At 42.4% G+C, this 12,705-nt stretch overlaps 1 protein-coding gene across 2 annotated transcripts in view; it reads left to right on the top strand.

The window, feature by feature from the left end:
- Positions 1–12,705, top strand: part of THSD4 (thrombospondin type 1 domain containing 4) — a 386,571-nt gene that overhangs the window by 244,104 nt on the left and 129,762 nt on the right. For both annotated transcript variants that reach the window (XM_017895815.1, XM_017895816.1), the window contains exon 2: positions 11,817–12,021. In XM_017895815.1, the coding sequence (XP_017751304.1) occupies positions 11,817–12,021 (205 nt within the window). The remainder of the gene's footprint in view (positions 1–11,816; positions 12,022–12,705) is intronic.

Raw genomic sequence — 12,705 nt, 5'->3', positions numbered from 1 at the left:
TTGTAAATTATACTTTGATCCCCTCATTTTACAGGTACAAAACTAGGGCTCAGAAAATGATATCACCTGCAGGTGTAATGTGCTTTATTAGGAAGGCTCTTAGGTGAACATCATGTGTCTAGACGAAAGGATGTTTTGAACATATGGTACATACAAAAGAAATTTTTGTTAAATTCTTTAAATCCCAGGAAGTGAACTTCAGATTCAAGGTCCTTAGGAGTCGCCCATCCCTCAGAGCTTCTCTTTGGCTCTCCACCATCTCCTCGTTTCTCCTCTCCCTTTCTTCTCTCTCCAGCACTGGAAGCAAAACCAGGCTTTTCTATTTAGCCAGATCTTAGGGGTTTTTTGTTCATTTTTTGTTTTTTTTGAGACAGAGTTTCGTTCTTATTGCCCAGGCTGCAGTGCAATAGTGTGATCTCAACTCACTGCAATCTCTGCCTCCTGGGGTCAAGTGATTCTCCTGCCTCAGCCTCCCAAGTAGCTGGGATTATAGGTGCCCACCAACATGCCTGGCTAATTTTTGTATTTTTTAGTAGAGGTGGGGGTTTCACCATGTTGACCAGGCTGGTCTCGAACTCCTGACCTCAGTTAATCTGCCCACCTCAGCCTCCCAAAGTGCTGGGATTACAGGCATGAGCCACCACACCAGCCTGATAGTTTCTTTTGCTATGCAGAAGCTCTTAAGTTTAAGTAGATCCCATTTGCCAATTTTTGCTTTTGTTGTGATTGCTTTTTGTATCTTTGTCATGAAATCTTTGCCAGTTCCTACGTCCAGAATGGTGTTACATAGGTTGTCTTCCAGGGTTTTTGCAGTTTGGGGTTTTACATTTAAGTCTTTAATCCATCTTGAGTTGATTTTTTTCTATGGTATAAGGAAGGGGTCCAGTTTCAATCTTCTGCATATGGCTAGCCAGTTATGGCAGCAACATTTATTGACCAGGGAGTTCTTTCAGTTCTGTGACAGTTCATTTGCTCTTCAACAATTTCCTGGTGAAAACAGCCAATAAGGAAGTCAGGAAAGGACTGCCAGCTGCAAGAAGTGACTTCTGACATCCAGAGGAGGGACGGCAGAGACCTTCTAGTAGTTGGACCCACTTAATATAGAGGGTGGCAATCTCTCATACCTCAGAATGTCTCTGAGTCATCTAGAGCAAAAGTCAGCAAGTTATAGCCCATGGGCCAAATCTAGCAAGTAAACCAAATCTAGCATGTGAGCCTAATCCACCAGCCACCTGTTTGTATAAATAAAGTTTTATTGGAACATAGCCATAAGTTGTCCATGGCTGTTCTCACACTGCAACAATCCAGCAGAGTGGCTGCGACAGAGACCATATGACTGCAATGCCTAAGGTATTTACTCTCTGGCTCTTTACAAAAGAAGCTTGCTGACCCCCGGTGTAGAGCAGCACCTTTCAAACCTGAATGTACATAGGAATCACCTGAGAATGTTGTTAAACTGCAGGTTCTGATTCAGTAGCCCTGGGAACTGGTGCAAGTCTTCTAAAATGCCCCAGATGATGCCTGCGCTGCTGGTCCATGGACCACACTGAGTAACAAGGGGCCAGAGAAAATAAACCAATGCTTATTGTAAGATTCTCCCCCAGGGCCTGAAAGCTTAAAGAGATGAATAACCCCTCCCTTCTCAGGCCTAGTCCCAAGGCGCAAGGCTACTTGTGCCAGCAGCGTGCGCCACCAAAATAGCAGAAGCAGGAAGAGAGCTGGCCAGAAGACACGTACCTATGAAAATCGAAAAAGAGGCCATCCAGGTACAACGTAGCAGTAATGTCAGACTAGGACACTTCCTGTTTACAGGAGACTATAAAACCTTTGCCCTGTCCTCACTTGGGCTAACGCCATTTTAGGCCTCAGCCCGCCTACATCCAGGAGCTCATTAAAACAGCCTGTTGCTCCACATCGCCTGGTGTTGTCTGTCGGCACACTCTCAGGGTTCGAACCAACACAAGAACCTTACACTTAATTAGTCTTGATTTTTTAAAAAACTGAGAATTATAAAATAAACTTTAGAAGGAGTCCTAGCCAAAAAGCTAAAGTAAAAATGCATAGGGTTTTAGAGGAACGTTCCGATGAAAGCATGGGGGAGAATTATTATAACTAAATTTGATGAATTAATTAATGAGTATCAAGATCCATGCTCAGACTCTTGCTGTAAGATGGCGCCTGCCCCATCTTACAGTGGAGTTTCTGCCTCAAGAACACTAGTATTCTTCCAGGTTCTCAGGCCAGGAACCGCGGTCTTCCTTACTTCACCTTGGATAGAACATCCGTCTTCAGTCCAGTTGACCATTCCTTCAGCGTGATGTTGGTGGGCTCTTGCCCTCCATTCTAATTTCATCTCTCTAGTCCAGGCCTCCATAACTTTTTGCCCATCTTAATGCAGTTGTCTTTGTGTGTCCCAGTCTCCAGCCTCTTCCATCTCCAGTCCATTGCCTGTGTTTGACAGACATCTTCTGAAAAGAGCTTTTCAGGCTGCCGTTTCTCACTCAAGAGTCTTCGGATTTAAGATCCCACACTTTGGTCGCCAGCCTTTTCTCTCATCATCTCTTCCCACTCACCCAGTCCGTCCTCTCAGCCATCCCTGGAGATGGCCCAATGATACCTAAGAAACCCATCTATTCCCCGATGTTGTAACTCATTTACACAGATTTTAAAACATTTTTCTTGACCATTTTGGAAATTACAAGATCTGAATATTTCACCCACCTTTTTTTTGATGTTCCAAAAAAAACTTTTAAGAAATGAAATCATGCCTTAACAACATGGCAGAAACTTGCACATAAGAGCACAGTAAATATGCAGTCATCCTGGATCTCTGGGTCCACCCTTCTTGTGTTTCTCAACAGTCATTTTTTTTTTAAATGTTGGATCACTGGTTCTTTTACTTAAACTAGTTGTTTAGGTAAGTACCCTCTTCCAAAGGCTTAGAGGTGCCATCTTGTGGAGAAAAATGCAAACAGGCACATTTGGCTGTGCGTTAAGGAAATGACGAGGATGCCAGCGTGAATCTCCATTATTGCCTTCTGGCCATGGGACGGTCCTCTGAGAGTGTTCTGTCTGTGACCTGCAGTGGTAGACTCAGGCCATCTGCGCTCAGGAGGCCCTGTAAATCAGGCCAGTGTGCAAGCAACCTCCATTCTGGATCAGAGTTCATCAACCCAACTTGCTCTTGCCTTTTTGCTGATAACCTGGCTTCCAGAACTCTGCCCTATGGGGTGTAGGCAGTGTCTCTCTGCTCTGTTCTGCAAGGAACTTCCTAGTCTTGACCCCTTATCAGCCCCAAACCACAGCTTCTAACAGAAGCTTCTAACAGCTTCTAACGCAAGACATGTATTCACTGTCCTTGTTTTACTATAAAGAAATACCTGAGACTGGGTAATTTATATATTCATTTATTTTAAAAAGAGGTTTAATTGGCTCACAGTTCTGCAGCCTGTACAGGAAGCACAGCACCAGAATCTGCTCTGGGGAGGCCTTAGAAAGTTTCCCACGTGGTTTTTTCCTGCTGCCACCCCTCCTGGCACACTAAAAAATTACAATAAAATTTGGTCAGACATATTATGATCTCTTTAAACACAATTCACCCTACAGCTCTATACATTAAAAGTAAAGTGAAAATTTAGAGGTTTCTAGTATTCTATACAAAAATATGGTTACCTTACTTTTATAATAGAGCAATTATCACTGTCAAAAGCTATTTCAGGCCTATCTCCTCCTTCCCCCATTTCAATCCATGGAGGAGGAAAATTATGAAAGTAAAGCATTAGAGTTTTAGAGTTTGGGATATCGCCACCCTCCAGAGAACAATGACCCTAGTGGGAATTGGGGGAGGTGGCAATTATCTTACAGCATATGATATGTTTACCTCTCGGGACTCCTTTCTTCAGATTTGTAAACATAGCTATAGTTGATTCTTACCCAGTTTTATCCTACAAGAGCGCCAACATTTTCTTCCATCTGAGTCCCTTGATAAGATGCTATCCTATTATGAACTAGGATGAGGTACTGAAAAGTGACAGCCATAAGCTTGATTAAAACCAGATCACTCGTTTTACAATTGCTTTCGTTTAGGAAGCCAACATACCTTTTATCCCATGGACCATTTCTTCTCTTCAAATGAATGGCATTGTCAATTTGATCTCCATTGATTCCTGTTTCCAATTTAATTTTGTGTATATAAAGCAAATTTCCCTCCCTTTAAACATGGCAGGATGCTTCATATCAGGGCTGTATCTCCTTTTAAAAGAAAAAAATTTGGCACCAGAAGGGACCTTAGAGATGAGCCAGTTTGAAGAGCAAGTTAGTCCCTTAACTGTGATCTTTTGATTCCTCAACCAACTGCTCTTTCATTCAACAAACGCTTATTAAACACCTACTATGTCCCAGGTACTGTGCTCTTTGCAATACATAATCATACTCATGCTGAAGTTAAGCCAAGAGGCATTCTTAAAGAATGCGAGAAGGTTTGATAGCAGTAAGGAACTATTTTTGGAAATCGGATAATTAAGTGTTCTTTGCTTATTAGCTTCTCTGACATTTACAAAGGCTGTTCATGTGCTTCTATGGAATTGCCATCATTTTAAAGCTTTCTGGGGAATCTGTTATGTGCTCCTAAGTGTCCCATGGGCTTTGGAATAAAGAGCAGTGATTCTCAACTGAGGGTGATTTTGTTCTCATGGGGAACATTTGGCAATGTTTGGAGACATTTTTGTTTGTCACACTGAGAGGGATACTCCTGGCATCTGGTGGATGGAAGCCAGGGATGCTGCTAAACATCCTACAATGCATAAGGCAGCCCCCATAAGAAAGACCTTTCAGGACCAAAACGTCAGTAGAGCTGGAGTTGAGAAGGCCTCACCTTGAGGAAGAAGAGCAGGCAGGAGGGTGAAAAGCTAGGCTTCTAAACCCTGACAGTCCTTCAACCAAAGCAGTTCTGCTTTTCTCATTTTACGTGGTGGAGCTTTGGATTTCCACGTGAGATTTTATTTTTGAGGTATATTTTTTCTACTTAAAAAAGTTGAAGACTACTGTGGAAGACAACTCTCTGCCTTCTGTTTTACAATCGAGTCACTTTGGAACAAATCAAGTGGGTGTATATGATACAGGATGAGGACAATCAGGGGTAGATTTGGAAGTATCTACCTGAGCTTGGTTTTGGCTGCACAGGACTCTGCCCATTTCCCTCTCGACGTTTACAAACAATATTGAAGTGATTTGATTGTGTCTGACTTTTAGTTTAGACCAGGGATTGGCAATTTTTTTTCTGTAAAGGGCCAAATCTAAATACTTTAGGCTTTGTAGACTTTACTGTTTGTGTTGCAACTACTTAACCTGCTGTTGCAGCACAAAAGCAGCCGTAGACAATAACTAAACAAAGGGGAGTGTTTGTGTTCTAATAAATCTTTATTTATAAAAACAGGTTGTGGGCCAGATTTGGCCTACTAGCTACAGTTTGCTGACCTCCGATTTAGACTGTAAATAAGAACCTTGTTTGTTTTACCTTCATGTCTCTGCTGCCTACCACTGCATTGGCACATAGTTGAGGTTGGCTCAGGAAACACTTACTGAACTATGTTGAAGGTCAGTTTTACAGGCATAAGTGTTAGAAGATTTTAATGAGAATAACAACTGGAAAAAGATCCACCCAGAATAGATTAACTGTTTCCTTATGTTGAACATTTAGGATGTTTCCAATTTTTTATTAATAATACTGTGATGAGCCCTTCATACAGAAACTGTTGGCCTGATTTCTTATTTCCTAGCATAAATTCCTAGAAGAAGAATTTACTGGATCAAACGGTCTATACTGCTAAATTGCTTTCCAGGAAGGTGGTATTGATCTACATTCCTAACAGTAATAACAGGAAGATATTTATCATATGCAAAGGATTTCTTTCAACAGAATGTCATGAGTAAACATTCTGGCATCCATATGCATTTCCACGAATTAGCTCACTGTAAATATAAGTAAATTGGTGTCAGCTACTAATCATTTTAATATTCTCCCATACTGTTCTACCAGCATGATTATTAAGGCACGTTGTTTTACCTGTGGGGGTCATCTAGCCAAACAGTTGAGGTTACCCTGTCTCATATGTTTATTGAGCACACACAGACACATCTGCTTCCCATTAGGGAATCAGGACCTCCACTATCTGAATGCCTGGCACCAGCCTACCCTGCCGTGACGGACAGAGGCCTCCTCCCTGTGAAATTCACCTCCAAATATGTCATCCAGATTGCTCATTTCCCTCAGGAAATTTCATTCAGGTTAATTTTGGCACACAATTGGGGGTAATTCTTGAGCAATTTCTCCTGTGATGGCTTGCAATGTGTAAAATTTTCCTACAACGTGTTACAAAAATCACTGGAAAACATACAAAGGACATCTGATCGTTATCCACTGGTCTTTGTAACAGCAAGAAATATCTATTTTGAACTGCAGTACATGATGAGCAAGAAACATAAAATAAAGGTAGATCAGAGAGTAGATGTTCTTTCTGGCCTTTTTCAACGGGTGCTGTTTGAGCAGTGAGAATATAGAAGCTGTGCAAGGTGTCTTGACTTTATGGTGAACCTTGGTCATTTTTGTTTTGTTCTTTGCTGTTCTAAGTTTTCTGAATTTCACCAAATGAAGAAGAGAATATTTCTGACTCAGAAGAAGTAGAAAGTGTTACAGAAGTAGGGGTGGGTCCGGGTGGTTATATGATGATGGGATTTACTTAAAAGTGAATAGACTTCAGACAAAATCAAATACATGAAGACAATGATGACAAAACCCAGCATTTTCTGAGAAGCCACCATATTGCAGCATTCTGCTAAGTACCTTCTGTGTTTCCCTCATTTGATTTTCCCAACAGTCCTAAGAGGTAACTGCTCCATCCCTATCCAGGCAGAAAAAAAATCCCAGGGCTCAGAACAACTCATCAAAATGTCCAAAGATATAGCACTCATCAGCGGCAGACAGCACAAGAACGCAGATTCTCTTGCCCACCCTAAGCACCCCCTGATGACACTGCAGTGGTGCCTCTGAAAGAGTCTAGACATAGGTCAGCACTAAGTCTTCCCTGTCAGTGACCAATTGATCAGCCTCCTGATACACAAACCAGAATTCAGGCCAGATTCGTTTCTGAACACTGTGCTTGGGAAGAAGATCTGGATGGTGGTGGAAATGTTTTCAGCACCTACCTCAAAGACAAGTGACCAATCCAGCATCACACAGCAAGCCAGGGACTGGGCCAGGACTGCACCCCAGGTTTTCTGGTTCCCAGCCCAACATTCTTTCCATTATTACAAACTGTTTTTCCTGATAAATGACATCAGCTAATGATTATACCTAATGATTATACGGCTGTGTTTTGGAGGAGAATATCAGCTGCTTTAAAGAAGGTCATAGCACGTAATCTATACATGTGATAATAGTTCATGAAACATCAAAAAAAAAGTGCATCTAAAAGATGACAAATACAAGGCCTATTCTTAAGTTAATAGTATTATACTTCTGTCAATGGCATACAAAGTTTTGACAAAGTGCTTTGTTTATGCAAGATATTATCATTAGGGAAAGCTGGGTAAAAGACCACTGAAACTCTCTGCACTCATTTTAAACTTCTTCTGAGTCTTACACTATTTCAAAATAAAACATTATAACAATAAGAAAGTAATGCAATAGGAAGATAGGCTAGAATATGTGTTCCCACACTGTGTGTAAAGTATAATGTTAAAAGAGCCAGTGTAAGAGAGATACATAATGAGGTTGGTCCCTCATAATCCTGCAAGAGGAGAAAGTCAGAGTCACTTCTAGGCCAGGCTGTCTCCAGTCTTCATGGTAACCATGCTTTGAACTTGTTCCTCTGCACCTAGGTCACTACCACTACTCCTTCAACAAAGCTAGAACCCTCAACACGACCTCCGATCCTTTGACCTCCAAACTTTTACCTAATGGTTAAAAACATGGGCTTTGGTTTGGGGCCTGGGTTTAAATCCCAGCACTACCTATTATTAGCATTTTGTCCTTGGGCAAATTACCTAACCTCTCTTCTAAGTCTTAGTTTCCTATAAATTTCAGCAATCTCACAGATGGCTTTTAGGATTAAATGGAAAACATGTATGTTTCAGAGGACCTAGAAGATATTAAAGACTATAAATGTTAGACATGATAATGTTGAGGAAGATGGCAAGGAGGAGGATGAGGACAGTCACAAAGTCCTGTTCATTTTGCATTGTAAGCGTCTCTCAAATCCCTTCACACTATCCCCATTCCCCCTCATTCAGGCTGGGATATTGCAACATCCTCCAGACTCTATGTACCCAATTGTTAATTGTCGACTTTCTAAAAGAGATTTGATCCTGTCCAGCATGACATAGAGCATGCAGGGGTTCCTCATTGCCTGATAGCTTGTGATTCTCTGTGTGTATGTCTGATCGCTCCTGTTAGACTCAGATTCCCAAAGTCAAGACCTGTGTCTCATTCAGCTTGGGATTTTCTGGGCAGCCTTTTCAGTGTAGTCACTCAACAGTATCAGTGATGAAATACATCTTTACGTGTTTTGATCTTGTCATGGCAGGTCCTTTATATCATTCAGATCCTAGTCCAGAGGTCATTCCCCAGCCATGCCCTCCTAGATATCCAGTCCAAATCGTCCCTCATTACATCATCTGATCTTCACAACAGCCCTGTGCAGGAGAAGGGACAGTTGTCATGTGTGTAATTTGCCCTTGGCCTCAGCTATATATTAAGGTCTTGAATATATGTCGTCTGCCTAGTTCTCATTCTGGAGTTGTCCCTCTTGCTTTGTGAAGTAAAGGAGAGATATTTGGTAACTCCATGGGAACTCAGTCTCTTAGAGGCCTGGGTAGCCACTAGACCACTGAAGAGTGCTCCTAGTGTGTTCTAAGGAAGCTATTGATCATGGCTGCAGGGAAACAGGCCATCATCTTTAGTTCTTGGCAACCTTGTGCAGCCACATGCTTCACTGAAACCAATCTCCAGGCTACTTGGACATCTACCAGGAAAAACTCTTGCAGCCTTTCCTTCCCATGTCTAGATTGATCCAGAGCAACCATGCTGTGCAGGAAATCTGGTGGGGGTGGGTCCATCAAATTGTACAGAACATTTTCATATAATGTCTGATTGACAAGATGAAATGACATTTTATCTGTGTCTGTGGTTATCTGAAGCTGTCCATGCTTGTGTAATTTCCTTGTGATACTTCCATTCTAACTGGGCTGGGGCTGAGGATTCATGTGATTAATGTGACGTCTGTCCCATCTTTGGTGACTCTCATTCATTCTTGAAATATCTCCTACACCCTAGTTACAGGAGAGAGACTCACTGGATGGTTCATTGTCCTCACCCTAGGTGAGGCCCGCTCCACATTGTAGCCATTGTTATCACCGAAAAGCAGGTCTGAGCATGGCTCTCCCCTTCTCCAGACATCTGGGGTTTGCTGATGCCATAGGATGAAAAGCTAATTCTTCAATCTGGCAAACAAGATTCTTGACAAATTCCGCTGAACTCTCCAGCCTCGTATTATCCCTCCCAGCAGGCTTGCACTTCAGCCTTGTCATTCTGTGTTCTTTCCTACCTGTGTACACATTGCTCCCTTTAACAGAAGGACCCCTATGAGAATGAGCTCAGTCTGGACAAGTCGAGTCCAGGGGTAGCAGCAACAGACTGTAGGCTGGGAAGAGAGGGAGTGTGATATGTCACTAGACAAGGCAGGCAGTGGGTGTTGACCACCTCTCCTGTCCACCTTCCCCCTTGATGAAGTCAGAGGCATCCCCTTGATTCAGTTGGAATCTTGCCTTGATAACATGGGTTCTACTATTCAAAACCCCTGTTGCTGGTGACATTTTTTTTTTTTTTTTTTGTTTCAAAGCAAGGGAGAATTCAAGGGGGGCGGGGCTATGAATATCATGCATGGAAAACATACTCCTTATTTTTTCTGCTAAAATGTGCATGGGGCAGGGTGAGAAGGATTTGAGGGAGGAGAAATACATAGCAAACATGACATTTGGAAAGGCTAATTGGATGTGGATGAACATATTGAGATGATGTCCTATTACTGTCAGAGGTAATGTTTTACAGAGACGCTATTTGTGAAGAGAGACCAGTCATTATTGATGGGTCAGTGTGCGCTCGGGAATATGGAAGCAATAATGCAGAAGGGCAGTGCCTGCAGGAAGGTTTCAATCAGCCATGCAGCTAGAGGGGAAGGAATGAGCACCTTTTGATTTGACTCTGCCCACAGGATTTGACCTATAGGACCTACATGAAGAGACCCGGGGTTGCATAACAAAATCTAAAGTGGACTTTGACTGGTTGCTGATCTCTTTGCCCTTGAGATGTGGTCTAATTTTTGCAGTTAGAATGCAAGAAAGAGACAAGCCTGTGATTTGGAGAACATGTGTCTCAAGAATTAGAATACCATTCTGATTTCAAGTATCTTTCCATATCCTCATGACCCAGTGAATAATCCTGTACTCACAACATTTCATTGTCCAAACCATAATCTACTCAATTCCATCTGCTCATGGAAAAGTGACAGAATTCTTTGTTCAGAACATGAGTCCCAATGTTAGATTCAGGAAACATGATCCTGAGCCCTATGAGGTCAGGAGTGGAAAGCTGCAGAAGTGGAAAAAGAGTTTGTGAAGATCATTCCATTTTGTTCCAAAGTTTAATTTTTGGTTTTTTTAAAATAAGGCCTGCTCTGTTGCCCAAGCCGGAGTACAATGATGCAATCATAGCTCACTGTAACCTCATACTCCTGGCCTCAAGTAATCCTCCCACCTCAGCCTCCTGAGTAGCTGGGACTACAGGTGTGTGCCCTCATACTTGGTTAATTTTTTATTTTTTGTAGAGACTAGATCTCATTGTGTTGCCCAGGCTGGTCTCAAAGTCCTGAGCTCAAGCAGTCCTCCTGCCTCAGCCTCCTAAAGTGCTGAGATTACAGACATGAGCCACCATGTCTGGCCCAAAGTTTAATTTTTGTATGCAACATAAAATGGTCCCAACGGAAACATGAATGAGGAGGGAGAGATAAAGCAAAAAGATCCTAGAATGCGTAATGGGAAGATTCCTTTTGTCGGGGAAGGGAATTCAGGAAAGTCAGAATTCCTTTATATACTGATGAGACCGGCTCCACAAACAGCACTCTGTGATTTAGCAGGTTATGATCCCGTTTGTTGATGTTTCTGGCTCTTGCTTACCTTCGTCCTTCTGCTCTGGGAAAAGTGCTGTGGGGTAACAAGAAAAAGTCCTGTTTCTCAGGCCTCTAGAGCCACAGTTACCAGTAGAGTTTCAGCTCCCAAACAATTTAATTTCCTAAGAAACTGGTCCGGGGAACACTACTTTTGGTGATACTTTGCTAAGTGTAGCATATATGAGAAGACTTGGGGGCAAACCCCAGTTTCACGTGTGGTGGTTGTCATGATTCCAGAGAGATTCTTTGTATAAAACTCCCAGCACAGACCATCTTCTCCCCTCCCAGAGTCCAACGGGGATTTGTAGAACAACTTCACTGTACAACCTGTTTAAGTAAATTTCTAGCACCCTACATCTTCCCTAGTCTTTTCCCCAGTGTTATTTTTCTCCTGATCATTTACCACCACCAAATGAACTCGGTTTTTTATTCACTTATCTGGTTTACTGTCTGTGGCTCCCACCCCACTCCTAGAATGTATATTTCATAAATAGCTAGAAAAGAAGTTTCTTGCCCAGAGATCTTTTCCCCTCCTTCCTCCTGCCTGCTCCTGATACATACTATAAGAGTCTTTTGTTTTCTGCCTATTTGCAGAGCATTGGCTGTGATGACTACCTAGGCTCCGACAAAGTCGTGGACAAATGTGGGGTGTGTGGAGGAGACAACACGGGCTGTCAGGTTGTGTCGGGCGTGTTTAAGCATGCCCTCACCAGCCTGGGCTACCACCGCGTCGTGGAGATTCCCCAGGGAGCCACAAAAATCAACATCACGGAGATGTACAAGAGCAACAACTATTTGGGTAAGCTTGGTCTTTTTCCAGAGAAAGCCATCTGTCCCTGCCAGATGATGTATTCCTTCAGAACTGTGAGATAGACACAGCAGTGGCCGAGAGTCCTGGGGCATGCAGACAGTGTCCCTGGGGAATGCCAAAGTACCGCCTGGCCTGCGCCTTGAAATGAGAAGCTTGGGTGGAGAACATTAAAAAAAAAAAAGTCCTTCTTGCAGATAAATATTTAATATCTATACATTTAAACCAGCCTTTGCTTCTCCCAAGAGAAATATGGTTATAAAGTGGATGACAGCCCAAATTGTTGCTCTAAGATGGGAGAAGCTCTTTGCAAAGTGCGGAGACCAGCTAGTGTTTGTTCTGTTGGGATTTGAGGTGGCCAGGGACAATTGATCCTGTCTATGCCTTCACTCCCTGGAGGTCTAAAGCAAAAGCCATTTTTCTCCTCTTTCTGCCTCATCTGCCTGGGATAGCAGACCTATACATAGTAGTGTGCACGCCTTCTGAAAAGCTGTGGAATCTTCCAGCAATCATTGTGGGCAATATCAATACTGAGAGGACATTTGTAACCCATTTTTGTAAAAAGATCTTTATTGATGCTTCCTTCTGGACTTCTGAGCTATTTGCATTCTATCTGATAAAAACCACAAACCGGTCAAACAAATTACTCTTTTTTTTTTTTTTTTTTTTTTTTTT

The sequence above is a fragment of the Rhinopithecus bieti genome, unplaced genomic scaffold (assembly GCF_001698545.2).
Source record: "Rhinopithecus bieti isolate Rb0 unplaced genomic scaffold, ASM169854v2 scaffold_27022, whole genome shotgun sequence".
Taxonomy (NCBI): domain Eukaryota; kingdom Metazoa; phylum Chordata; class Mammalia; order Primates; family Cercopithecidae; genus Rhinopithecus; species Rhinopithecus bieti.
This window is presented reverse-complemented; position numbering and strand designations above follow the sequence as displayed.